Consider the following 27,081-nt stretch of genomic DNA (forward strand, 5'->3'; position numbering starts at 1 on the left):
TTGGTGAGTAGGACCAACAGAGAATAGAAACTTGTGGCAAGTAATGCCTTTGAATTCTGCCAAGTAACTGGTTGTCTCTTGGTACCAGGTTGCATCCATATTGCCTGTCATCTCCTACCTTCCCTAAGGGAACTTAAACTAAAGGGAACTCCTACCTAACAGTGGGAACTTAAAGTGGTGGCACGGGAGGGTCCCTCTCGCTACCGGATGGAAAATGGTATAAAAAAATGCTACTGATAGAGCGACTCTGCCTTTGTGCATCAGGGAATATAGAATCGATTGAACATATATTATGTTGTAAGTTCTATGAGGGAAGTAGAGTAAAGATTATTAAAGAGGCTCCATGAGTTTTTGGATGAGAAAATGAGCCAAAAGTTACTTTTTGACCCTAATCCCATTTATATTGAATTCTGTCAATTTTTTAGCTATAGACCACAAAATTTGTAAAGACAAAGCCCAATGCGTTTGAGAGTTCTGGACTCGAGAGAATGAATATTTCCTTTACTTTGGCTGTAATTGTTCCTGAGAAGGTGAGGAATTTTAATGTAAATATTGTAGATAGGGTTTACTGTATTTTTAATTGCCTTGATTTTTGTGTATTTATTTTGCTATTCTGGTTTTAATATATAGAGACTTGTGCTGGTTACATACCAAATAAACTCTCTATCTATCTAATGGCGATAAAATGGTGATCTGAGGGTGTGCACAGGTTCCCCAAACATGCACACACTGAGCACATGGCAGAGTATTCCAATTATATCATAAGTGTACCTTGGGCAGGATTGCATCTTCTGCCTCAAAAACAATAGCTTAGTGGCTGTCCCTGGAGGTGAGACAATAAAATGGGAAAGGCTTGATTAAACCTGCGTGGATGTTATTAAAGGTAAGAAAGGTGATTGATGACCTGCAATTATTGGATGGGAAGATCCCTGCGTAGCCTTGATTAGGAAAATGGACAAGGGAAGATAGGAAGGGCGTGGAGGAGATAAACTCAGGAACTTCTGGAAGACCTCTTTTGTCCTTACATCTTTGCACATCTCCGGGGTTTGGGGTCGCTAGCCAGCCTCACCTATGACTCACATTCCAGTGATTTTCCTTCCAGACAGATTCTGCCTAGCCAGGCAACATGTCATGTGCTTGAAGCACATGAGGAGAGGGAGTTATGATATAGCCATATTCATAAACTTCCCTATTAGCATGAGGGTATGACTTGACTGCTAACAACTGCAGCAGCTTCAAAGCTGGGCTAATGTCTGGACTTGTCGCTTAGAGACCAAATTGCCAGGGCTCTGCACATTCCCAGCAAACCATTGTGTTGGGTCCACTGGAAAGGATTTTCAGCAGCAGAATGGGATTTTTTTTTTTTGCCGCTCGTTACGGCAAGAGGCTCTCTGAAATGCTATCCCAGATACAGGGGACAGAAGACTCCAAGAAAAGTTTCCTCATCATTTTGTGATGATTTTTGTTAATATAAAACACAATTGCAGTTCTAGCTGTCTACCACCATCCTGGTCCAAGAGTCTCCCCCTCATTACCTCCATCTTCTCTAGGTTGAGCTATAGTTTCTTAGTCCTCATCTAGCCCATGACTGTATTTGAGTATTTTCAGGGGGAGGGAATCCAGCAATCACGCAGCAGCTCTGTGCTTCCTTCCAGCCCGATCTGTTCCAAAGGATAATGAGCAGTCTCTGAAAGGAAGTCCCCACCATGGAGAATCTGCTCCACATGTTGAGGGCATGTGTATAGATGAGAAGTTGGTGGGGAATTATGCTCCAGAGATATCAGGTGCTCCAAGGATACCCTAAAGGAAGAGCAGAGGCCACAACTGAGGGATCTCATTCTAGAGAGACCAATTCTTGGGCAAGGTAGCTATCAGCTCTATGGTGAAGGAGTTAGGAAATTGCTTTGTCCAGTACGATGGAACGTGCTTCTTTGTTTCACAGCCTGCCAACACGCGGAGTGAGTCTGGGGACAGCAAGGTGAGACTCCATGCGCTCCAAGCAGAGTAGTTCCCTGTTCTGCTATGCAGCAAGCCTGACAGAATTAGGAACAAGGAAGTATCCCGCATGCTGACATACCTTGGCCTTAGCTGACCCTGAAAGGAAATCAAATTTCGTCTTGGTTCAGCGTGAGGGAAGGAACAGGACTGAAATGATGCAGCCCCTCCCCAAAGGAAAGTACCCCCAGATGGGAGCGGAAATCCCCAGATGTGCAAAGATGGCTCCTTTCTAAGAAAGTGCTTGTGGCCAAGCTTCAGAATGAGACACAACTGTGACTTGCTTCCTTTGGGAATCCTGACTACTGCGGAAACATACTGAAGATGTACCAAGTACCCACTCACCCTCTTGTGTAGGCAAATAAACGTGGTGGAATTAAGACTCCCTCCTCTCCTTAATAAACTATAACATAGACGCTTTCCCCTGTAAACTCTGCCCCTTGTTCTAGAACTCATTTTATTGAACTGATCCATTTTGTTTCAAAACAGCCTTCCCCTATTCCTTCTAATTAAAGATCCTTTAATTCATTTATTCGTTTTTGGAGACCCGATTCATTCTCTCTGTGCTCAGATGCTACCGGCTTTTGCTGTTCAGCTATATGCTTTTACTCATTCTAGTAATTGATTGCTTATATTCTTTAAGATACAATTTTCTTTTGCTGAAATGGGGCTTCTTTGGCCCTGGCAACAATAAAAAAGCCTCGTGCTTAGACTCATGCTTATCAATGTATGAAAGAAAAGTAGGAAGCACCTAACAAAAGGTTTCCAAAACTTCCCCTAGCCTCAGGATAGCTGAATTGAGGAAGGTATTCTGATTTTGTTATTAAGAATTTAATAGCAGGCCATCAGACTGCAACTCTACTTGTGTCCTGCTGGTGGTAGCAGAGAGTATACCTTAGCTGGGAAAGGGAGTAAGAGGGGGAAAGCTGAAGAAGTCAAATCTTTATTGTAGTCTAGTCCAGACCAGCAAAGTAAATCCCTCATTCTCATGATAAAAACAAGTGCCTGAGGGGCCATTTGACCACAAAGACAACTGGTGCCTTTGAAATCATCATCATCATTATTTATAGTCCACTTTTCTCATTGAGATCCGAGGCATATTACACAGGGCAAGTGAAAGAGCAAGTGGAAACACAATATAATCAACATTTACTGAGCAAAGTACATAACAAAATGTTGATTAAAGCACACACTTGCAAATTCTGAAGTGAGAACTGTGTTGGGGTTAGGATTGCCAGGGTTTTGTTTTGTTTTAGAATTGGCCTGTTTGGGGCCCAAAATTGGCCCTACGTGCACCGCGGGAACAGTCTCACAACCAGTCCGATGATGTCACTTCCAAAAGTGATGCCATTGCTCCCTACCAGGAGGAAGTGAGTCATACATTTGCCTGGGTTGCCTGCCGGTGACGGGCAATCGCTAGGCAGTTTGCCACCTCCTGGTGATCACCAGCATTCGGCCGGCACAGGTGCAAACTGATGGGAGTTTGCCTGCCACCAGAGGGCACCTGGGTACCCTAGCAACTTGGGGGGGCATATTACTGTGAATGCTAGAAGGGAACAGAGGCTAGGTGAATTTGAAAGAGATGAATTTGGCATCATTATTTTTTTTCTGAGTGGTAATGCAGCTCTGGGGAAATCCACATGTCTACTATGAAAACTTGACAAGAGAGTTATTTACTCCGTGTTTATTATTTTTCAAGTGCAGCAAGCCCGATTGTGGAACATGAATTGACCAACTCAGTCACACATGGATTCAGACATTTCATTTAAAAAATTCAAATCTCTGGTAATTCGTACACATACATGCTACATTTAGCTATTTGTTTCTGTCATTTTAGGGCAGTGAAGACGATGGCTCGCAGCTGTGTCTTTGGAGGGAGTAGCCACATGCACCTATCACTAAAAAAAAAAAAAGATTTATGTCCCTTTTAATCTGCTCGTCTTTAAGATGCCTCAAAAGCTCCGGTCCCTATCCAAGTAGGCAGCTGCCCACCACTTCCTGGCTTTCTTTTAGAGAAACACACCCGTCTCAGCTGCATAGATATGCCTACGGCCAGCTCCAGAGGAGGGCAAGGCCTGACATATGGAGAATCACACAGCTGGCTAAGGAACTATGCGCCCCCCCCCCTCACACACACAGCTGTCTTGCACAAGGTACCAAAGAAAGCTAAAGCCAACAGGATATCATTCTTGGGTTATACGTCTTGATCTTCCTGGTGCATGATTCTGATGCCATCGCTCTTCCTGTCACATGATTCCTGCTTAATAGGTCCCATGCTGCCACCTTGGCATCCAAGATGGGTCTCAGTTCTCAACAGATGGAAGACTACTGCTTGTTCATGACAATTAGCTCCAGCTAATCCAGTCACAAAAGGCCTCTTCCTTTCACCAGAGCCATGGGGTTCAGGTTGCCAAACCCCAGGTGGGGCCTGGAGTTCTTCTGGAATTACAGCTGATCTCCAGAAATTAATTCCCCTGTAGAAAATGGCCACTTTGAAGGGTGGACTCTATTGCATTATACCCCCACTAACATCCCTCCCCAAACCTTGATTTTCCCAAGGTTCCGCTCCCAAATCTCCAGGAATTTCCCAAGCCAGACTTGGCAACTGAGAAGCAGACAGACATCAGCAGTTTTAATCGCACCTACATCTGGTGGCCCAAGTGGGGTGGGAGCAAACATTCATCTAAGCAAGAGGGCCGGGGACTTAAGTCAGCAGCACTGGATAGAGGAAGAAACTTAAAGGGCGAAATGCAGCAAAGCATTTTTAAACCAGAGAAATCCCTTCTGCAAGTCACCGCTGCGCCCATGCACTCCACAAAAGCTAAAGAAGGGAGGGTGGTTTTGAGACATTGCTGATGCACAGAAAGGTAATGGAGTATTGAAGCTGGCCTTGGCTGCAGCTTTAGAATTTGGGGTTCATGTGGGTTAACCTCATTACCTGGGCCACTTTAAGATGAAGAGCAATGACCATTGGGGAATGGGCAGGCTGCGTGAGGAAAATATGGGCAGATATCTATCAGAGTTGATTTATGTCCAGCTGGCTGAAGCGTTTGTTAATTTCCTCTTTGCCTCCAGAAGGCTCTGTCAGTTTCACCTCCCCTTCTAAGAGGCAAAGAGGAAATAAACAAATGTTCTGAGCAGCTATCTCCCTGGCTCTGTAGAGAGGGGAAACTGACAGAGCCTTCCGATCTCTTTTAAAACTCAGCTTCCCGGCTAACGTTGTGACTCCTTTCACGTGCTCCTCCTCGTGTAATTCATCTCTTGTAGCTCGGCTCTTACATTTTGATCACTACACCGCACTGGGCCCTAGTGGGTAGAATTAAATCCATTTCATTTTAAAACAATCAGAAGTGGCAATCAGATCCAAACCTGGCTTGCCCTTTCTAATTTTTTTTTTTTAAAAAGACGCATGCCTAATTCTAGAACTATTGGTCCTTCATGAGTGATGAAGGAGAACAGGCTCATGCTTTAGTATTCGATGGTGCAAGTTAAAGGCTGAAATGTTGCACCCGATGCTGAAATGATGCAGGTGTAAGCCTGATTGGTTTTTGAGATGGGAGACCACAAGCAGCCCCATGTAAGAGCAGGCTTAAAAATCAATATATTTTTTTAAAACAAAGAGAGAACCAGTCCTGATTGTGCAAGCCTTTGATCCTGTTTTATCTCTTATTTGACAATAGGAGGAAGCGAATGAGAAGGATTCAGTGCTGGCCACGGAATTCAGCTCCCTGAGAATCTCTGCTTTCCTTTTAAAAAAGAAAAACAGAACAAGTTCTAGTCCTCATGATTACAGAAACGTGTTTGAATGTATGGACTCTGCCAGCAAAAGAAGCCAGGGGACTCGCCGAGTAAGGTTTCCGGGGGGAGAGGGTGGTTTCTCTGCACCTCTGTTGCCCATCCCTCTGGCAAACACTAAATGATCTTATGCTTTGGTTCTGACGACGGACTCCCTCACAACAGGCCCTCTTGCCTCACCACCAGGCTCGCAAGGGAGAACTCCCCATGCCTTAAAAATGGAAGATGGGAAGAGATCCAGGAAAAAGGAGCTCCCTTCTGACTTGGCTTGCTCTGGAGCATGCTATTGAGAAGGCTGGAAGAGGGAAGCACTTGTGATGCCGTCTCTTTCTCTCACACATACCACAGCCCCCCCCACCCATGCCTTCTCCTCCCTGCACAGTGGGAGAGGAGCAGTTCCCTTGGCACATCCCTATCAACCCCCTATTAAGTCTCAGAATGTCATACAGAAGGAGGCAGCAGGAGGGGACGGTCACAGCTCTTCAGCCGGCTCCAGAACCCTCTTGCTGGGCTGACTGGACTCTGTCCATGCCACCGATGCCAAGCCATGCTCAGTAATGTGGTTGTCATGCCCGAGTCCTTCCAAGTCCAAGTGTGCCCCCTCTGATAAGGACTCTGTGCCATTCTTCAAGACAGCCTCTCCTGCCTTGTGGTGCCTGGAAATCACATGGCTCCCGACGAATTTGCCAAGGACCTCCTCCTGCCTGTTCTGTCCCTCGTTGGCATATTCAGTCCACATAGGCTTCTCTGGCATCTTGATGCGTGGGTCGGCATCTTTGGCCGGGGAGGAGACGACCCTGGAGGAAGCATCATTGTGGAGTGACCTGGAAAAAACTGGGAAGGAAGGAGAGACATACAAGGTGTGGCCAGAATTAGCATCAGGCAAGAATGGACATTCACTGGGGTATGAGGACAGTGGAAGGTCCCACCTTCATGTACAGTAGCCAATTCCAGGTTAGGAAATTTCTGGAGATTGTGGGAGGTGGAACCTGGGGAAGGAAAGATTTGGGGAGGGGAAGGACCTCAGCAGGGTATAATTCCCATAGAGTTCTCCTTCCAAATCAGCCATTCTCTCTAGGGCAACTGATCCATGTAGTCCGGAGGTCAGCTGTAATTCTGGGAGATTTCCAACCCTCACCCTTCCTCTGCCAACCCCTTCCCATCGTCTTCCCTTGTGGAGCATGCTCATGAGTGTCCCTTCCATGCTAGCAGCAAGAATATTTTTGGTGAGATCTACAGGTGTAGATCCCATGAATATATGAAACAAGATGGCGTTGGTATTGTCGAAGGCTTTCACGGCCGGAGAACGATGGTTGTTGTGGGTTTTCCGGGCTGTATTGCCATGGTCTTGGCATTGTAGTTCCTGACGTTTCGCCAGCAGCTGTGGCTGGCATCTTCAGAGGTGTAGCACCAAAAGACAGAGATCTCTCAGTGTTGGTAGCCTTTGTCCTGAAAGCACCTTCTCCTAATCTCAAATGCTTTCAGGCTGCCTGTGAGCTATGCATTGATCCGATCCTTCAGGTTGCACATGGTTCATCACGGCTGAACTTGCTCCTGCATCATATTGATTATGAGCTCAGACTGTCTTGATTACTGTGATTGAGCAAGCAATGGCCTTGAATAAATCTATTACTCTTATCTGGGGAGGCAATAATGGGTATGTCAGCTGCCAGATGTGCAGAGCCCAAATCAACCTCTTCAGCAAACAGGAAGTGATGTTATGGCTGGCCACCAAAACAGGAAGTGATGTCACAGCAACTGAAGCCTATTATAGGCAGCCCTGGAGACAGCATGGAGACAGTGTAAAGCAGGAAGGCTCCTGGCTGGAGACAGCATAAGTTGCTATCTCAAAGGCCAGCCAGGGCCAGGAAATGGCAGGAAGGCCCTGCTGCCTATGTGGGAATTATGGAGCATGTGATTGCACAGATCTCAGGAATGGCGATATCCTTGGAAATGGGCACCTTTCCTGAGTGGGTGTCAGGATGAGGAAACTCTAGGGGAATCCTGGAGCCCCTTACTAGGAGTCACTATAGTAGCTGGCAACCTGCAAGGGATTAATCAACAAGCTACAACATTCAATTTAAGATGAGATAAAACCCTGGGGCTAGCAAGGGAGTTAGGATGGAAATACAAATTACTAAGTACCTACAGACATTCAAGTGAACCTTATTTCATGTGTCCCCCCTCCAACTTTCCATGGACTCATTCGCACAGTCACACTTCAATTTGCTCCACGTGAATACATTCACACGTTCGATATCAATTCCTCCTCAACTGCTAAAGGTATCCCAGTTTCCCCCACATCCATTCATTGAAAGGCAGATCTTGACACTTTCTCTCATCTTAAAGAAATGAAAATTGGCAAGTCAAAGGAGCCTACAGTACTTGTTCTCGCTGCAAAGGACTCACTTGCAGAAACAATCACACAAAGGGAGCTCCCATGAAAGCGGCATTCATGTGCACCAAGCAAGAACAGCCTGCACATGAATTGAGGATTACACATAAAATCCTGCACTTGAGCATCCCCAGGTACATAGTAACGTGCATTTCCACTCTTAAGGTGAGGGCTGGGGCTGTGCCTTCTTGTGGCTTCTTAAAAGAGGGAGATGCTCACACTGGGAAAACCTACATACTGGGATGCTGCATACAGTTCTTGTTGCCTAGTCTTAAAAAGGATATCACAGAAACAGAAAAAGTAAAGAAAAGGGCAACCCAAATTATCAAGGGGTTGCAGCGCGTTCCTTACCAGGAAACGCTAAAGAGTTTGGGGTTTAAAGAAAAAATGACTAAGCAGGGGACATGAGAGAGATGTCGTGAAATGTGCGCGGTACAGTAAAGAACCCTAGAATTCCAAGACCGTGGGTGAAGCTGAAGGACAGCAGATTCTGGACTGGTCAAAGAAAGCCCTTCTTCCCACAACATACAAATAATTTGTGGAACTCATTGCCACAAGATGTAATAATGGCTGCTAACTTACATGGCTTTAAAGGGGGATTTAGCCATTAGTAACCATGAGTCTGATTTAGCAGGACTCTACTAATGATGGGTTTTGAGGGACTTTTAGCAAAAGAACAATAATGTTCTTGATGTCCTGGAATCTCTCCCCAGCCTTTAGAAGACTAGTGCTCTCCAGCTAGTGAGTGGGACAGAGACACAATTTTGGAAATGCTATTGTAGACTGAATTTACAGGGAGAAAGAGAGAAGGGAAATTTTAGATGAAATTCCGCTAAACCGGGGTTACAACCTTGGAAGGGTTTGTCTCTTGGCATTTGATACAGGATTAGGATTTTTTTTTTACGAGTCTTAGTCGCTCCCAGTATATGCCACATATATTGTTGAAAATAAAACAAATATCCTGAATGCCCCAGGGCTTCCAGTGCTCTTTTGACCAAAGGAAGATATGCCTATCAACACCGTCTCTATCGTTCTCCATTGTGCAGGGAAATGGGGAGGATACATACAATCATTCACTATAACCAATAACCTGTTTTCCTCCTGCTAGTCAGCGACTGTTTTCCAACTGGCCCAGGAGTCCCAAGGCAATTTCACGCTTTCTCTAACCCCTCAGTGGCTTTTGCACTCGGCTCTGTGGCTCACCTCTCACAGGCAGGAAGTCGCCTTCCATCTCGGCTTTGTTGTGAGCAAAAGGGTGGATGGATGGAAAAACAATCAGGGCAAAGGAGAGCAGAAGGACCTGAGAACCAGATCAGAGAGAAGGGGGGGATGTCAGATGGCTTGCTTCTGGCAAGAGGATGGCAGAGCGAGGGTTTGGAGTGTAGGATGCACACAGAATTCTCTCCATTTTAGTAGTAAGCAGAAGCCCTCAGCATACCTGAGAGACATTTATGCAATATAGAATATAGGTAACTTATAGTATAAAATAAGTATGAACCTCATTTGATTCCTGATTCTTGACCTAACTTTCCCTGACACTGTTTCTTGAAGCCTGAAAATGTTGGCCCAAATGGCCTGCTTCACTGGAGGGCATGTTCCTGAATAGTAGAAAGAATTAATCCACTGCCCCTAGACTAACCCTGTAATGGCTCCTCCAGACAAAGATAAATGAGCCATCTCTTGTCACATATGAGTTTGCTTGGAGGTGCAAATGTTGCCAAATCAAAACACTTGTGCAAAGAATGCATGGGAGATTCCGTCATACAGGAAAACTATACCAGTGAATGAGACAGGTCTACAATGGCTGTTCGCATGTTAAAACATAAGAATGGCTGAGCAATCAGCTTTGAGTGGGGACATCTGTGACAAGTTTGGTCTTATTGTTACAATGGTGCCAAGGGAAGAATTATTTGTTCCTCGATCCAGTAAACAGCTATTTCTAATGATAATTAAAGGATGGACGTCCCCTAGAAGAGGGACCACCAACTGCTGATTGCCAAGTCATATGTATGCTTTACCTGTCAAACCAATTATTCACTGAATTTTTGGCTAATGAACCAAGGTGATAAAAGTTGATGCACAGGCCTGGAGAGGGCTGAAGAACACTTGGGACAGAGGGGTTTTGAAATTCTCTGTATCCCTTTTCTTCCTTTTATTTGAATAAAACTAATTGAACCTGCTCATTGGACTTCCAGAGTGCTCCTTAAGAATCTGGCCAGGGGAGTACTACTGTACACGGGATTTGTGGAACAGGGGCAATCTGGGAAGCTTTGCAGACTAGCTACCTTTTAACTTACTCTAAGCTCCTTCTCAAAGTTAGACCTAACTATAGAATCTCGTCCCATATCTACCTGCCCATAAATATTCTGTTAAAGCCTTTCCCCAGGTGTGCCCGCATTCTGAAACTAGATGGGCAGCTACTGGAGAGAGAGCCTTTTCTGTGGTGGCACCACAGCTCTGGGACTTCTACAGAGAGATTTGCCTGGCACTGTTATTATTTACTATAGAGGTGCCAGGTAGCGTAGAGGGAATTCTCCCAATTTCATTTCCTTTCATTCACCTGATGTTTGTAAGTTTCCCAATTTCATTTCCTTTCATTCACCTGACGTTTGTAATTTTGTCATTGCTTTTGATTCTCTGCTGTTCATTTGTTCTATCTGTCTGATTGTCTGCATCCTAAATCTTATCTTATGGAATTGTAAAAATTGCCTGCATACCGCAACACAAGTGCCAGTCTGAGCTGCTTTGCTGCTGGACTGGATCACCAACGCTTGAAGTTTCTTCAGCTGCTGGAGGAGGGACCTGGGAGCCAATGAAACAGATACAGCCATCATGGCCTTATAGCAAAACAAGGGGACAGCAGCCTGGGGACAACAGAGGCTTAAAGTCACTCTCCCCGCCATGTTCCAAAGACTGTGATGTAAGATACTTAAGGTACGACGCTGAAATTGGGGTGGAGACGTGGTTTATCCATTTTAAAAACAAATGTTAAGCGTCTCTACTTTACCTTTCTATCAAACATGATCTTCAAGGCAAAGTATAAAAACTCATAAAGTTAAAACAACAAAGCAAGATCAAAATTACAATTCAACAAAATAAAGAAGAGTTGCGTGTGTGTGTCTGTGTGTGTAATAAGTATGAGTGCATCTTAATTGTTCAGAACTGAAGATACCAATATTCTCGTGCCAGGTGAAAGATAAACTAGCAAAATCTCAGATGTATACAAAGCAAGTTAAGGTCCAACTGAGCAGAGAGAACATTGTGTTGCTGATTGTAAAAAGCAAAATTTTGCTTTGCATGCATTCAGACTCAGCAAAATATTCTCAGTTCACTCATAGCCTTTAGATGCTCTTGAAATTCCCTTAAATTTCCAATTTGCCTGATAGAGGAGTCTGTGAAATCTTGACAATGCATGTCCCTATGTCAACCAGTGTTGGTCTCCCATAGCATCATTTTACCTACTGGTGAATGCTGTCAGGCTGCCATGCTAAGCCCTTGCAACACTCTCTGGCCCATCCACCCATCTCCCTGTGGAGAAATGGACTGCCCCAGATCCCGCTAGCCATAGGCAACTTACAAGTTCTGTTTCTCCAAATGAACAACTTTCCTTTGTAGCTCTTGGTTCTGAGCCGTACAGGCTGACATCCTACAAGAGACCAAAGCCAACAGAGGTGAGTAAGAACAACACAGAATCAGAAGTGGTTTAGGTTCTGGTAACCATCGATCCATGAACCTCCATTGCTGTTGGCTGAGCTGCCGTGATGGTGACATGGCATGAACATTTTGGCTGCTCGGGGAGAAGTTGTCATGAATATCAACTGTTGATGAACAGTGTGACATTTGGGGGGGGGGGGTTATGTTGGAAGAGGAGGATCCAGCGCTGTCCCTCTCCTCAGGTTTCAGAAGGGGACAAACCAAAGAGTTAGAAAGATAGAGAGGTCAGGGCACTCTGTTTACTATTGTTTACTGCTCTGACTGTCCTTTAATAAGCAGATTGCTATTCTCAAGATTTCCTCTTCCTGACTTCCTCCCTCTCGCTCGTCTCTTCCTGGCTTTGTTCCAGGCAACACCTTTCTTCTTCTCCTCCCTCCACCTTGACAGCATGGATGCAGGCCTTGTCCTGGCATCCATGTCCATCCTTAGACTAGATAGGTAGTTCGGATCTGTCTCTCCTCCTTTCCTATCAGAGTATGGAGTTCCTACAATAAAGAACTCTCATTTCTTTTCTAAATACAAAGCAAGTGTATGCTTTTGTTATTTTCACTCCTGCACACACACTAGCCAGCAGAACGAGCTCATGACCAACTATAATCACACTTCCTATGCCAAATGATAGACTCTGCTAATGGCCCAAACATGGAATCCTTTAATTAGGTTTCTGGGGTCTACATAATGATTTATTTATCATTTTAGGGATGTAAAAGTAAAACAAGGAAGTTCTGAACCTGAAGGACTTGGAGTAAATAAAGAGGGCGAAGAGGCTAAGAAGTGGGATAACTGAATTTCATATCCAGATCTGAGCTAATTGTGCAAAACGTTGATCATTAAACGTCTAGCAACATTTAACGGAAGCCTCTGGACACATCACAGGCTCTGCAAGCTGCCCTTTTGCTTTCAAATGCTGCAGAAACAACACAAGGGGGCAGACCTCTTACCGGGACTCCAGCCCATCAATGTATTCCTTCTTCTTCTTCCGACTTTCCTGTGCTGACTGCTTGTTCCGGATCTTTCTCCGAATCTTCTTGAGCACCCTTTCCTCATACTGCAGGGCATAAAAAGCACAGATTATCAACTGGCATCTGGCCACGGAAGCATTATGCCACAAAAGATTGTCCTGTTCATAAACCTGTGCAGGCAGGGAATCAGGGGTGGTCTTTGCCAATAGGCAACAGGGCAACTGCATCAGGACCCGCTCTGGGAGGGGCCCTGACCACCCACATTCCCCCCACAAGTGGGGGAGAGAAGCAAAGGAGACTCCTGCTGCTTCTTGGGCTTGCCCCATCTGGGGCTCATGTGTTTGGCTTCTGCCAAAGACTCCTGCCCACCTCGCTTGCTTGGCCCCGGTGAGGGGGTGGCAGTGAGAGGGGCAGTGATTCTGGGATCCCATTCTGGACTTTTGCTTAGGGGTTCAGAATCACTTAGATTACCCAGGGAGATATTTCTAAATGAGAAATTCTCAATCTTTTAGGGCACTAGCGTAGGATTGCTAGATCCCTCCTGGCAATTGTTGGGAGGTTGGGGCGAACTTAAAAGGTTAGGGGGGGGGTCACCAGTGGCATCACTATATCACTGGCAATGTGCTAATATTACTCCCCATGTGCCTGGAAGTGACGTCAGTGTGTCGCCGGTGTGGTGGGGAGGCACTGGTATTTGGGCAAAACTCTGGTTTAACCACAGAGTTTTGCCTTTATACTATGGCATCCCTGGCGTCCCCCAGCAATGCACTGATGTCACCTCTTGGCATGCAAGGAGTGACATCAGCATGTCAGGATGTTGCCAATGTTCCCACTCCCCCATTTCCTGCCACTTTCTCCCCCGCCGGCCAGCTGATCAATGACTAGGACATACTGTTCAGTGCCAGGAAGACTTTTGACCTGCTCCGGGTTCTTATATTTCCCATTTGTCCTTCTTCATTTCAGAACACTAATAATGAGATATGATACTGGGTCCACCCAGCACCACCCATTCTACAGGGATGCAGATAAGAAGCCTTAAGATGAGGAGCGGAAACATCTACTTTACTCCTCTTCCTTAAAAAAATCAGGCTGATGTTCTGGAAAATGTGAAAGTTTGCATGCTCTTTTGTGCAATTTTGGTTTATCTTGAGAAACATGCCCAGCTAATTTGGAGAGAATCCAGAAAGAAGTTTAGAGGAGAACAAGGACCCCTGGTGCTATGCAGAGGGGGAACCCTGCCCCCCGCAACAGACTCTTCAGATTAAGCGTGTGGCCCACAGTGACTTATTAGCAATCATCCTTTGGGCAACTTTCCCAGGCTTCCCTAGGGGCCAAGCTAGAAGTGACGAGTTACACTTGAATGGCAAGTGAACAGACTCACATGTATCAGTGATCGAGTGGAGTGCAAATGAACAGGGAGGAATACATGCAAGTCTGTTCACTTGCCATTCAAGTGTAACTAGTCACTTCTGGTTTGGCCCTAGGTCAGAGGGGATCTAGTGATGCGGCAGTGCTCTTCCTACCTTAGTGAGGGGCAGCTGAGTGGGCAGCGTCACCCCTTCTTTGGCCAGCAATTTCTTCTCGTCTTCTGTTAAGACCAGTTCCTGGCAATTTCCATGGCTTTGCCTCATCAGGGATGGGGCCATGGCCTGTTGATGCTGAGACATCACAAGAGAGTTACCATTAAAAAAAAACAAACAGTGGCGGGTCATCTGAAATGGGATTTCCCATCCAAGGCCAGGTGGAATAATTCATTGCTTGAGATACCTTCTTCCCAAATGAGTGGCAACCCCTCTGGAAATGAAACACATATGATCTGACAGTCCATACAGGAGCAGAATGGATGGAATTTTAAGTACACATGGCCTTGAGAATTCAGCAGACATCACCTACCAGCCCTCAGCCATTATGGTGCAAAAGAGGCTGCCTTATAAAGCAGAAATCCACCTTCTTCTCAGAGAGATGGGGAAATGCAGCAGAAGCTGTTGTGTGTGATAACAGTCAAGGTCTCCGTGACATGGGGGAAATATCTCCAGTAACAGATACAAAGTCATTACAGGTAAAGGTGGCATTCTGAATTTTACTGGCTGTATTTGCCGATTACGCCATATTTTTTAGGATAGTGAAAACCAAAGCAGATTCTAGAGAGCTCCTAAAGGAGCTGGGTGAATGGCCAACAACACTACAAACACGGGTCAGCCTATGTAAATGCTGAGTAATGGGGGGGGGCGGGTATCCACACAGCTGCATTTAGAATGCTGTGTAGTTCTGGTGCTCTGTGTCAAAAAGAGTATTGTGCAGCTGGGACAGACACAGAAGGGGGTAACCAGAACATCAAGGGTTTGGAACACCTTCCCTACAAGGAAGTGATGAAGCGTTGGGGGTCTTTTCAATTAGAAATAAGATGACTAAGGGACTATATGACAGAGAGGCTTACAAAATTTTGTATGGCAGGGGGAGAAGGCAGGGAAGGAGAACTTTTTCTGAAGAAGGCAAGGCTGTGGGATACCAAGTTGGGGGATAACACGCTGAGGACAGACAAAAGGAAACACTAGTTAGCACAATTCTGCGGGTTCAGGTGGCTTGAAAGGGAGATTAGATTACTTCCTGGCGGAGAAGTCCCTTAAAGGCTACTACTAGCCACGACGGTTAAATGAAAACAAAATGTTCAAAGGCAGGGTGCTGCTGAATACTAGGGGAGTGGGGAATGAATGAGAACACAGAGAGACTTTGTCCTCCCTGCTGTGCTTATTTTCCATAGCATCCAAACAGGATTCCTGCCAGATAATAGGTTATGATGCCGCGCTTTGAAACTTAATTGGTGAGTTGCTGTCAGCAGCAGTGGTTTCACAGCTCACCTTCAACACAAATATGTGTGTCAGGCTAACAAACATTTATGTGATTTGATTCTGTGTATTTTTGTACATTGGATGCTTTGGAAGTTGCAAACCTCACTGGGCCAAGTTTCTTTTGTTTCCTTTCGGTGATGGAGCAGAAGGCTGACTTCCATTGATACGAAGTCCTCATGGCCACCACAGGACTATGGGTCATGTGTGAGTGGCGAGCTCTGGTCTTCCTAGGTGCACACAGGTGCAATTAGGGCTGGGACTGTGACAAAGTAGGGGCTTCTGCCTCCTCCTCTCCCTGGCATCATGTTCCTGGCCTGAAACAGTCATGGATAACTACTTGCTTTCTCCACTGGGAAAACTTACCTGTAGCCCTCACTACCCCTACATTTCCCAACAGTACAAAGAGTAATTCCCCAGGGCTGCTTCAGCTCAGGAAAATGATGTGGAGGGAAAGGTGGAAGCCCCTGCCCCACATGTGCTGCGGTCCAAATCTGAATAGGATCTGTTCGATCACTGGTATGTTTGTGAACTGTTCTCAGTAAATCCAGCTCTTTGCTTAAAAGTTGCTGACTGTGTCTATGTGAGTTAGCAGCGGCTATCCTTCTCACCTTTATCTGAAAACAAAACTGGAAGATTTGCAGTGTAGGAAAACCTACTGCCTATGCCCCGTTGCAGTGTTCACCTAGGCTGTCTGAATGCGTAATGCTAGTCTGGAGAGGAACAGACTTCTCACCGTGTCACTGTTGTTCGACAGCAAAAGATCCTTCACGGTCAAGGTGCAAGAAGGTGAGTTCAGATGGGGAGCAGCCAGTTCTTGCTTTTCTGGGTAAAAACCTGCTTCCCATATATCTACAGAGAAAGGAGAAACTCATTTTCATTGTAAGAAAAAAATTGTTCTCAAATATGAATCACACTAAAACTTACCGGCTGGATGTGATTTAGGTTGTTTTGTTTGATTTGGTAGCCCATCCCATCCATGGTATTAAGATTGGCTGTGGTGCATGTGCAGGACGGTATATGCAGATCAGTAAAACACTACACTCAATGCTCCATACAATCAGAGATTGCTTTTTTTGTAGTGTTTTATCAATATGCATACGCACCCTCAGTAATGCAGAGGGAGAAGGAAGAGGCAATTGAACTGAGGGAGCCAAAAGCTGTTTTGCACTGTACCAGAGCCAATTCATGAATTAATTTTAGAGCTGGCCTAATTAAACCAGAAATTATAAGTAGGGGAATGCAGTTCTGAATGACTGTACAGAACAGAAAAGAGTGGTTTGGTGTAGCGCTTAAGAGCGCAGGACTCTAATCTGGAGAACCGGGTTTGATTCCCCACTCCTCCCCTTGAAGCCAGCTGGGTGACCATGGGTCAGTCTCAGCTTCTCGGAGCTCTCTCAGCCCCACCCACCTCACAGGGTGTTTTGTTGTGGGGATAATAATAACATACTTTGTAAACCGCTCTGAGTGGGTGTTAAGTCATCCTGAAGGGCGGTATATAAATCGAATGTTGTTGTTGTTGTTATTAATCTCTAAATTTCATATAGAGAAAAGTTCAAATGAGTCAGATGCTCTAATTGCAGATCTCTAGGATTTTTTGATTTAGAGGTGAATTCTTAATTATTTAAGGAATCTTGCTATGAGAGCTTTGGAAACTTCAGCTTCAAGCAATGGATTTACTACCACCTGCTGGGGAATGAGAGTTTTGCAGTCATCCACTTTTTTCCAGAGGAGTTAGCCGTGTTAGTCTGTAGTAGCAAAATCAAAGAGTCCAGTAGCACCTTTAAGACTAACCAACTTTATTGTATCGAAAGCTTATGCTACAATAAAGTTGGTTAGTCTTAAAGGTGCTACTGGACTCTTTTTGATTTTGCCACTTTTTTCCATCTTCAAGTAGCTTGTTCTAGAAGTTTGCATCAGTATTTCCCAAACTGCTCTCTACCTACTGTGGGAGATGTCCCGCGCTGAGCCCCTTGCCATCCACCTCTTTGCTGACATCTGACATCTTTCTAGCTCTCCTAAGTCCAGCACCCTCCAGTGTGCCTTCTCAAACTCCAGCTCTTGCTCAGTTGGCAGAGGAAGAAGAGTCAACAAAGAACGCCCCCCTCCTCCCCAGAAGTTGACTTCAGGAGCAGCGTAGAGAAAAACTCTCCACTTGGAAGAAGAGAACTCTTTCTCCCACACGTGTCATGTTATATGATGGACTTGGTTGCTGTAATGGAGACCTATGAATTTCCCTACTCAGACAATCACTGATGTGTGAATTAAATCTTTCCTCTTATCACAACACAGGCACTGACGAAAGTCTACAACTACACTGAATTTGTTTAAAGGTGGTATAATGTTCAGCATTAAGCAGTGTTGACTAGCATCTACTCTCCCATGCATGGTGGTTCTTACCCAGTGGTACAAGAACCATGTCTGTCTTCTAAGTTTAGATGGAAACCCAGGATGCTTTCACAGCTTGTACCACAATAAGCCCCTCGCACTGTACTGAGGTTGAAAACTAGGCTGTTTTATGTGATTTACCTGCATTGATATTGCTGCTTTGTAGAGAAAAGTTGCCATGTGTGATGAATGCAGCCAATCTCAATAAGCAAAACATGATATTTGATTACAAATGATAGGTATACTCATTTTCCAACATAGAACAGTATCTCTGTAGGAGAATTATCATGTGTGAAGTGGCTCCTAGAAGAAGCAAATTCAGTGTTCAGGGAGACTCTCGGTGACAGTAATCAGCCAATGAGTGAGATGTACTGCCAGCTTCTGCTTCAAATTTGCCAAACCATTCTCCCCCACCAAAAAACTATGCTAAAAATGTTATATATGTCTTCTCTCCATTTGTTAACATAGCTGTTGAAAGCTCATGTATCAATGGGTGCCTGTTTTTCATTTCCACTTGATATCTGTCCCGCTCTTCACTTTTTATGATTTTTCTAAACATTCACCATTACATAATAATTACCTTACATCCTTTGCTGGGATCCTGATTTCCCCCCTCCAAAAAATGGTATTCACAAAATATCCACCATCTTAAAGTCTGTGGTTGCATTTCTGAGACAATCTCCATCTCCATTAGAACAGATTCCAGACTTACTCCTTTCTGAATGTCTCGAGTCGTTCGCAGCTAATCATTTGTGTTTCTCTTAAATAAATTGAACTGATCAAGGATAATCACCCCCTTTTTGTTACACGATTGCTTATCTTGGTGTGAAAGTGAGGTTCATATCCTTCCTCCACTAACTACAGCATCTGAAATACTTCAGCAAATCAGAGGCTGAATTTAGTCAAGGGGCATCTAATCCCAGGATAATCTAATGGAGCACTCACCAAAGTCTATAGACACCTCTGCCTCTCGCCGGTTATCCATCGGCACTTTCAAGACAGGCATGGCTTGGCACGAGTCTTGGTAAGGGGCATAAGACAGGTCACTGTGTCCTCCATCGGAGTAGGCCCCTGGGCTTCCTGTCGGAACATAGTGTGGAGGACTGTCCAGCTGGTCAGAATTTGGGTCCTCTGAGAGGCCACTATCACTGCCAGAAGGAGACCAACTCGGGGAGTCAAGAGTGGAGTCTGGTGGGCCCAAGATGGAAGTAAGGAAATCTTCATTTTCTTGCACATTCACCAACTGCAAGAAAACGGAGTTCATAAAAGCAGAAGAAAAATCAAGTCTCGTTGGGATGAGTATTGCTTGGAAGTGGCACCCTGGCCGTTTCCACACGCCCTTCATGGGACAGCCCACTCATGGTTGTGGGCCGTTTGGCTTCCATTTTTACCTTTTCTGGGAACGCACTTTCCGCGGTCACAGAAAAGATGCCAAAGAAACAGAAGCCAAATGGCTTACAAACATTTTGCAAATGGAAATGTCACCAGCATTCCATGAGTGGACTGTCCCTTTAAGGGTGTATGGAAACGGCCCATATTTAACCTAGGCAGGGCCTAGTATTGTGATGAGTACTTGGCAACAATTAATATTATTCTGCACATCTGCAATTTTAACACAGAATTTGGCACTCAGTCTCTGGTTTCACTTCTTTTTAAAAGTGAGATTCTTAGCCTTAAGGCTGCAGAGAAGTGGACTAAGCCCATAAAGCCCATAAGGCCATAAATGTCTTGTAAAATCGAAGAAACCACCGTACAACTTAACATCCAATGGGATAAGGCTTCACTTTCCATTCATTCATTTCCCATCTCCATATCCTTCCATTCCATCCTTTTGGGATAAAATAACTTTGCAGGCTGCTTTGCAAACTTCGATTTGAAAAGCTAAAAAATGCAAAATAAGCAAGTCCAGGCAGGAATTTAATTGTGGGATGGGGGAAAGTACATATAACAGAATGCCTTTGGATGACTTATTGAATGTTTTCACACAAGGAAAACAACTTCAAATCACCCTAATTTGTCCTTGAGGTTCTGACAGGGAAGCAACTGCTGGAAAACCACAAGAGCAGTCAGTCCCCCCTCCCTTCACTACATCCAAGGCCACAAATACTGCCCAGCAAAAGCCCCGTCCCATCCCACAGCTATATTGCCAGCCTTCTGTTCCTGGGTTCTTCTGAAAAGTTCAAGTTTCCAGATTGTGCCATAGGTACGGGGCATTTAAAATAGCAACAGAAAGCAAGTAACAACATTCTTATCAATGCTGCCTTAGGGTTACCAAAGTCAAGGTGGATCCTGGAGGTCTCCCAAAATTACAACTGATCACCAAACTACATAAATCAGTTCCTCCAAAGGAAATGGCACCTTCAGAGGGATGACTGTATGACATCACATCTCTGCTGAACTCCCTCCTGTCCCCGAACTCCACCCCCCCAGACACCGCCCACCTCAAATCTCCAGGAATTTCCCAGCTCAATTATCCCAGAGAGCCCTTACGCCACTCATCCCCCTGGTTATCTCCCCCAGCACTACTGTAATGATTGCTGTAATTGCTCACACTGTCCTCTCGTCCAGTCCAAGCTGCCACTGGGGTCCCAAACTCCACACTGCGAAGGACGCCATCCTGCCGGTCAAACAGAAGGTCCAGTAGCTCCATGCTGTCTAGTCGGGGAGAGGCCATAGCTGCAAAAGAGAGAGGCGGAAGGGTGGCCAGCGGTCTATCGGGTCCCGTGATATAGCAGCTTTGCAGGCCTAATCCCCCAGGAACATGCTCCAGTATCTATCTGTACATTGGCTCTTATTCCCTCCCATATCACATCTTTCTCCAGGAATGTGACCAATATCAAAAGCAGTTCTCTGTGTCCCCATTCCCAAAGATGGAAAACAAAGCCAACATTCTAGCTAGAGTGAAGTTCCATCTTACCTATATCATGCTGTTCCCATAGCGCCAAACCAGATGCATAAGGCAGCAGATTTTCCCTTCTTGTTACTTAGCAACTGGAGTTTAGAGGTACACTGCCTCTGAACATGGAAATTCCTTTATGCCAACATGGCTGAGAACTGAAGGTAGTAAACAAATCCTCTATACATTTACATAATTCCTTTTTAAAGCAAATCCAAGTCAGTGACTATCACCAGCATATTGTGGCAGTACATTCCACACGTTAATTATGCACTGCATGGAGAGATCATTCTTTTTGTCTGTTCTATGTCTTCTGCTCAGCAGGTGTCCCTGTGTTCATGTATTATGAGAGAGGGTAAAAAATTTTCTCTGTCCACGTTCTCTCCACTCAGCAAAAAGTCATAAGCTTTGGTTGTAGCTAAGAACTTGCTAGCTTTACATTGGAAATCAAAGACGGTTCCCACAGCAGAAAAATGGTTAGAAAAAATATGGGACCACTATATACAAGAAAAAATACATGACGAATTATACCAGAGTGAACACTATTTGAAAGAAACTGATTTTATTGCAAAATGGTTACCATTCATTGAATTCATTTCCAATACAAATCACTCTCCACCTAAGCACTTACTTTTTGTTACTCAGATTTGAAGCAACGACTATCAAATAATTGGAAAAAAATGCTAGTTGTCTTTGTTTTAACTATATTGGCTTGACGTTTATTATCTAATTTCCTTATTCCTGTATAAAAACTAAAGCATTTCACTAATTTCACATCTATGCATATAATTGTATATAGTTCACTAAGACTTTGTTGTTGTTCTATTTTACTTCTGTATACTGTTTTTGTTTGGTTGGTTGGTTGGTTTTTTAAAAAAAAAATTGGGAAAAAAAAGAGAGAACAAATCTCCCCACAGACTGAGTTCTCTGGTTAATAATGTTAATAAAGTATTTCTCTGAACTGCAAAAAAAAAAAAAGTCATAAGCTTTTATCAGTTCCTTCCCTCTCAGTTATCTTTTTCTAAACTGGAAAGCCCGGAGCTTTTGTTATAAGAATAAGCACCTTCTTGACAAAAAAAACCCCCAAAACCTAGAGAATTGAAGGGATTTCTGGTTTAAAGAAGACAACCAGTTTCTCTTATATCCTTTCACAGTTCTACAGTATATTCCAGAAACCTTCACAAACTGTGCTTTGTGTTAGTAACTTATTCATGAAGGTGAAGTACCCCTAAAAATGGAGAAGCATCAGAAAAAATTCAGTGGGCCTGGATTTTCTTTGTGAATGCTCAGAGAAAAAGATATGGTCCCCAACTCCAGAAAAAGCTTTAAATACGAAAAGGCTTTTCTTATTGTGTTGTGAGAACTGAACTGTTAAATATTTGAATGTATCTAAGCAGGGTTATCATCATTCCCCTGGCTGGGGGGTGGGGGTGGGCAGGGAATGATAGGAGAGAGGAGGATATCAGCAACATCCCGAGGTGCTGATGTCACTCCCCATGTGGATCTGCTGTCATATTTTACTTAATAGCTGGTTATGATGAATCTGTTGTTCTTTTATATCTGCTACTTAGGACCATGATTTTTTAAATACTTATAATACTTTTTAATATGACATGATTTTTTTAATACTTTAAAAACAACTAACCCTACAGCTGCTGTACAGCTGTTGGGAAACCAAGTTGTGTCCAATACATTGCATCATGCAGTCTGGCCCTTAGGATGTCTGTTACTTAACAGAATGTGCTTTGTTATGATTTCAGCCTTGTGTGTGATTTTTACTGAGTTATGTGGATTAACAGCAAACGTCTTACAAGAACAACAAAACCATGACACTTCTGTATTTTTCTAGGAACTATTTATTTCCAAAAACTATCTAGAAGATCCAAGAAAAAAAATATAAGCCAACAGTTTGTCCCTTACGGGCCTAGCTCCTCCTGTGTCCTTTACATGAAAACAGCAAACTGGCTAAAACTGAAAGCATTCTGTATCTTGCTGACTCATAATTCTGCAAAACTATTGTAAAGCTAGCCTAGCACCCTGCTGGGAAATATAGTTAGCCATAATACCATGCTACCTGTTTCACAACCACAGGAAGCCTCTATACTTTTCCAAAACAGCCTGCAATTCTGAGACATTTTCTGGACTCACAATGACAGAATCTGCCAGGTTCCAGAGGTCGCCAGTCTGGTTTGGCCAGCACATTCAGACACCCAATTTAGCTTTTATCAGAATTCCATCACTACAAAAAAACTAGTCTTCTATGTACCGAGCTAATCTTTTTCAGTAACTGTTTGACCTTACTTTAGATAATGTTTAATTGTGGGGTATGCAAGTAATGGGTTTTGGATCCATACCTAGCCAAGTCCCAACTCAAATGAAGAACTAGTGCAGTAGAAAAGCTAGATTCAAAGGGAGCTTGAATTTCGAAAGCTTATACTCTGGAAATCTTGTTGGTCTTGAAGGTGCTACTGGACTCACATCTTGCTCCTTAATTTTAAAATCTGAATGATTTCATTGTTTTCCAGTGAACTTGGCCAGCAGCCAAAAAAGTGGTTCTTGCTTTTCCCCATTGCTCCTTCACCTTTTCACACATTCTTCACTAGCTGTTCTACATCTACCACCCAGCTTCTGCCATCCCAGCAAAAAAGAGAATGACAGGAATCTTTTCTAGCCCCAGCCTGTGCATACCCCCACCCCCATCTAGTCCCATAAAAGGTATATGAAACTGTAATTTAGAGCCAAACTACAAGTGACGTCTTACACAGGTTGGACACTAGTCAGCTTCCCTCAAGTTTTGATGGGAAATGTAGGCATCCTGGTCTTGCAGCTGTAATGGAGAGCCAAGCTGTAAAACCAGGACGCCTACATTTCCCATCAAAACTTGAGGGAAGCTGACAAGTGTCCAACCTGTGTCAGGCGTCACTTGTAGCTTGGCTCTCAGTTTCTTCAACCTGATAATTTCCCTGTCTCTCACAGTAGCTGAACTACAAGTATTCATACATCTGTGCCACGCAGTTGGAATGCTGATGGACATTCTGTTTCACCACACCATTTTACCAACCAAGGTTTATAATTAATAAACTATAATGAAAGGTGCAAAGGTCTGTCTAGAAATCATGTTTACAGATTTATTTATTTGGTTTGGCCAAAGGTGGTTGGATCCAGATTAAATTGGCAATTTCCATCCCCCCATGTCACTACCCCCCACCCTCCATGTCATTCCTCAAGGTCCTTTATCCCCCAGGAGCAGCATTTCATGGAGATCAGCGGGCTAGAGCGAGTATGAAGAGGCAGGAAAGTTCCATTCTGCCAAAGGAAAATTTGCAGTGCAGTCCTAAACAGAGATATGCCCGTCTAAGCCTATTGACTTCAATGGGTTTAATCTGGTATAATGCTGCCTAGGACTGCACTGTAAATCTGGATCCAATACCATAGTAACAAAAATATAGCATAATCATTAATGCCAGGTAGGAAATCTTTAAGATATATGCATGCAAGTTAACTAAACAAACATTGAAAAAATCAAATTTTCAAGGCAGCCTGTGTAAACAGTGCCTTGTATACATAGTGGTCTATGAATGTCTGTCAGAGATGAAACAATTTTATCTATTCAAAATAAATATGACTATCTTTGCCATGTAACTGAGAACAATTTTGCTCCCATGTAAAGAACACTCTGAAAGGTGGTGAGCCAAATATTCAATGGAGCCATATCCATGAATTTCTGAGAGTCTCTCCACACAAGGCACCTCAGCACATGTTCATCAAGTGTAGAGTGACAGAGCAGGCGGAGATGGCGCCTCAGAGGGTTTGTTAATTTCATCTTTGCCTTCCTAAAGGCTCTGTCAATTTCAACTCTCCAGTCTTAAACTGCTGGGATTGTAACCAGAGGGCAGCGAGGAATGGTAAGGGGCTGGAGCTGACTTCCAGAGCCGGGCTTGGAACTGGAGAAGTTATAATAAGCTGATGTTTCCCTTCTGGCATTTCACAGCCCTTTCACTCAGCTCCAGTGTATAGCAAAGCTTTTGCCCTGCCACCGGCTCTGTCTTTTTAAACTACCCTTGCCAGCTAACATTGCATCTCCCGATACATGTTCTTCACGTGTCAGATGACTCGTGTAGAAAGACTCAAAATGGGTTAGGTCATGAGTACTCCATGGTGACAGGAAAGTCTGCACATGCTCAGAAACACTCCTGGGTCACAATTTTTTTAAGTTACCCTGTAAAGAGCTGTGTTTATATGCTATTAATAATAACACCAACTTAAGGAAGTTCTTCTGGCTTAAACCAATGATCCATCTAGTCCAGCAATCTGTTTCTCATAGCAGCTGACCAGATGCTCTCAAAAGGCCGATATGCAGAATGGGGGACAAAGCTTCCCCTTACGATTGTCCTCCAGCAACTAGCATTCTTAGCCAACATGGGCCACAGCTGTCATCCATGAATTTGTCTCATCCCCTTTTAAAGCCAGGTAAACTAATGAACTTCACTGTATAGTGTGCCAGTAAGTTCCACAAGACAATTATGCATTTTGAGAAGCACCTGCTATTATTGTTCTTGAATCTAGCTCCCATCATTTTCATCGCGTTCTGGGACAAGAGAAAAAGTTCTCTCTCCCCATCTTCTTACTCATGTCCCTCCAAAGTAATCTTTTTCTTAAACTGAAAAGCCCCAAACTTCTCTAAGGTAAGGTGATCCAATCCACTGGTCACTTTGGTTGCCCTCTGCCACACCTTTTCCAGCTTTATTTTTATGTATGTGTTTAGTAAATGTCTATGCCGCTCTCCAAGAAACTACTATTATCATCATTTTATTCAAAATAAATACACATTTTAAAATAATTATCATCTCTCTTTTCCACTGTCTACCAGATGTTTCGGTCGGAATTTTTGGTCCCTCACTAACTCGGATTTTACCCAAAAATCTAGGAGTTAGTGAGGTACATGCCATGTATATGGCATGTTCCAATCAGTGTGGCTGTTTGTAACTAGCCAGTAGTTATCCTGTCTATGCCAATATCACCTAGATGTTTAGTTAGTCTTTTTGGAATCGTGCACCTAGCACTACTGGAATAACCATTGTATGTTTCTCCCAGAGACAATGTGCTTCAATTCTTAGATATTGATATTTTGTTATCTTTTAAGTCTCTTTTCCCTTAAATCTGCTAGGATTGCCACATCATTCAATTTGATCTTCTTACTTTCAACTACAGTAATATGTGGAGTATTATGTTCTAGCTTCTTATCTGTTTGAATTTTGAAATCCCACAAGATCTTAACTTTCTCAATTTCAACAACTTTCTTGGGCTTATGTTCCCATTATTATTATTGAACTGAATTGAAATTATATTCCAGTTCCATGCCCTGGCTACCAGGATTTCCAAACCTCACTGCAAGTTACGATTGCCAACCTCCAAGCTGGGCCCGACGATCGCTTGAAATTACAACTGATCTACAAAAAGTGTCAGCTTCAGAGGGCAGACTCTATAGTATAACACAGATTCTAGATGAAATCTCTCCCTACACTCCCCTCCTCTAATGGCACTGCCCTCAAATCTCCAGGAATTTCCCCCCAGAGTTGGCAAACCTCCATGTGAGTGCCAAACTTTTTCCATTCACACACACAAAGACAGAAGTTTCCGTGCGTTTTAGTTTTGAAACACATAATTAAAAAACAACCACCTGGAATTGGGCTGCTTATCTGTGGGAGATCTGTGTTGAGTGGTGTCTTGTTTGTTAAAGCATTCCCTCATTAGGAGACTTATCTCTGCCCAGTAAGTGACCCGTCCTGGTCCTGACCTTTGTTCTTTTGTTTGTATTGCAGTGGAATCCGAGGGGAGCCGTGTTGCTGAACAAAACGAGAAGAAATGACCCGATTCCGCCCAAAATCGATATACACACAGAGACTCACCCTGGTTGTTGGTGACTTTGCTTCCTTCCGTGCTGTTTTGCCAAGTGAGTTTTATCCAAATGGTTCCTTTGTAGCGCTTGGGGGGGGGGGTGTCTTTTTGCCTTTTCTTTGAGATCTTTCTGCCCCGAACCCTCTTTCTACTGTGTGACAAAGTTTAAACTCCAACTGAGCAAAAATAGCG

At 44.0% G+C, this 27,081-nt stretch overlaps 1 protein-coding gene across 1 annotated transcript; it reads right to left on the minus strand.

The window, feature by feature from the left end:
- Positions 1-3,663: 3,663 nt before the first annotated feature.
- CREB3L3 (cAMP responsive element binding protein 3 like 3) lies at positions 3,664-27,059 on the minus strand. Its single transcript, XM_054980941.1, has 10 exons — positions 26,901-27,059; positions 20,647-20,771; positions 19,041-19,338; positions 16,444-16,559; positions 14,385-14,519; positions 12,841-12,947; positions 11,763-11,831; positions 10,903-10,987; positions 9,389-9,485; positions 3,664-6,624 (listed from the first exon to the last, which is right to left on the minus strand). Exons 2-10 carry the CDS (start codon positions 20,767-20,769, stop codon positions 6,263-6,265), a joined length of 1,392 nt encoding a protein of 463 aa, XP_054836916.1. The 5' UTR covers positions 20,770-20,771; positions 26,901-27,059; the 3' UTR covers positions 3,664-6,262.
- Positions 27,060-27,081: the final 22 nt, after the last annotated feature.

This window comes from Eublepharis macularius, chromosome 5 (genome assembly GCF_028583425.1).
Source record: "Eublepharis macularius isolate TG4126 chromosome 5, MPM_Emac_v1.0, whole genome shotgun sequence".
Lineage (NCBI taxonomy): Eukaryota > Metazoa > Chordata > Lepidosauria > Squamata > Eublepharidae > Eublepharis > Eublepharis macularius.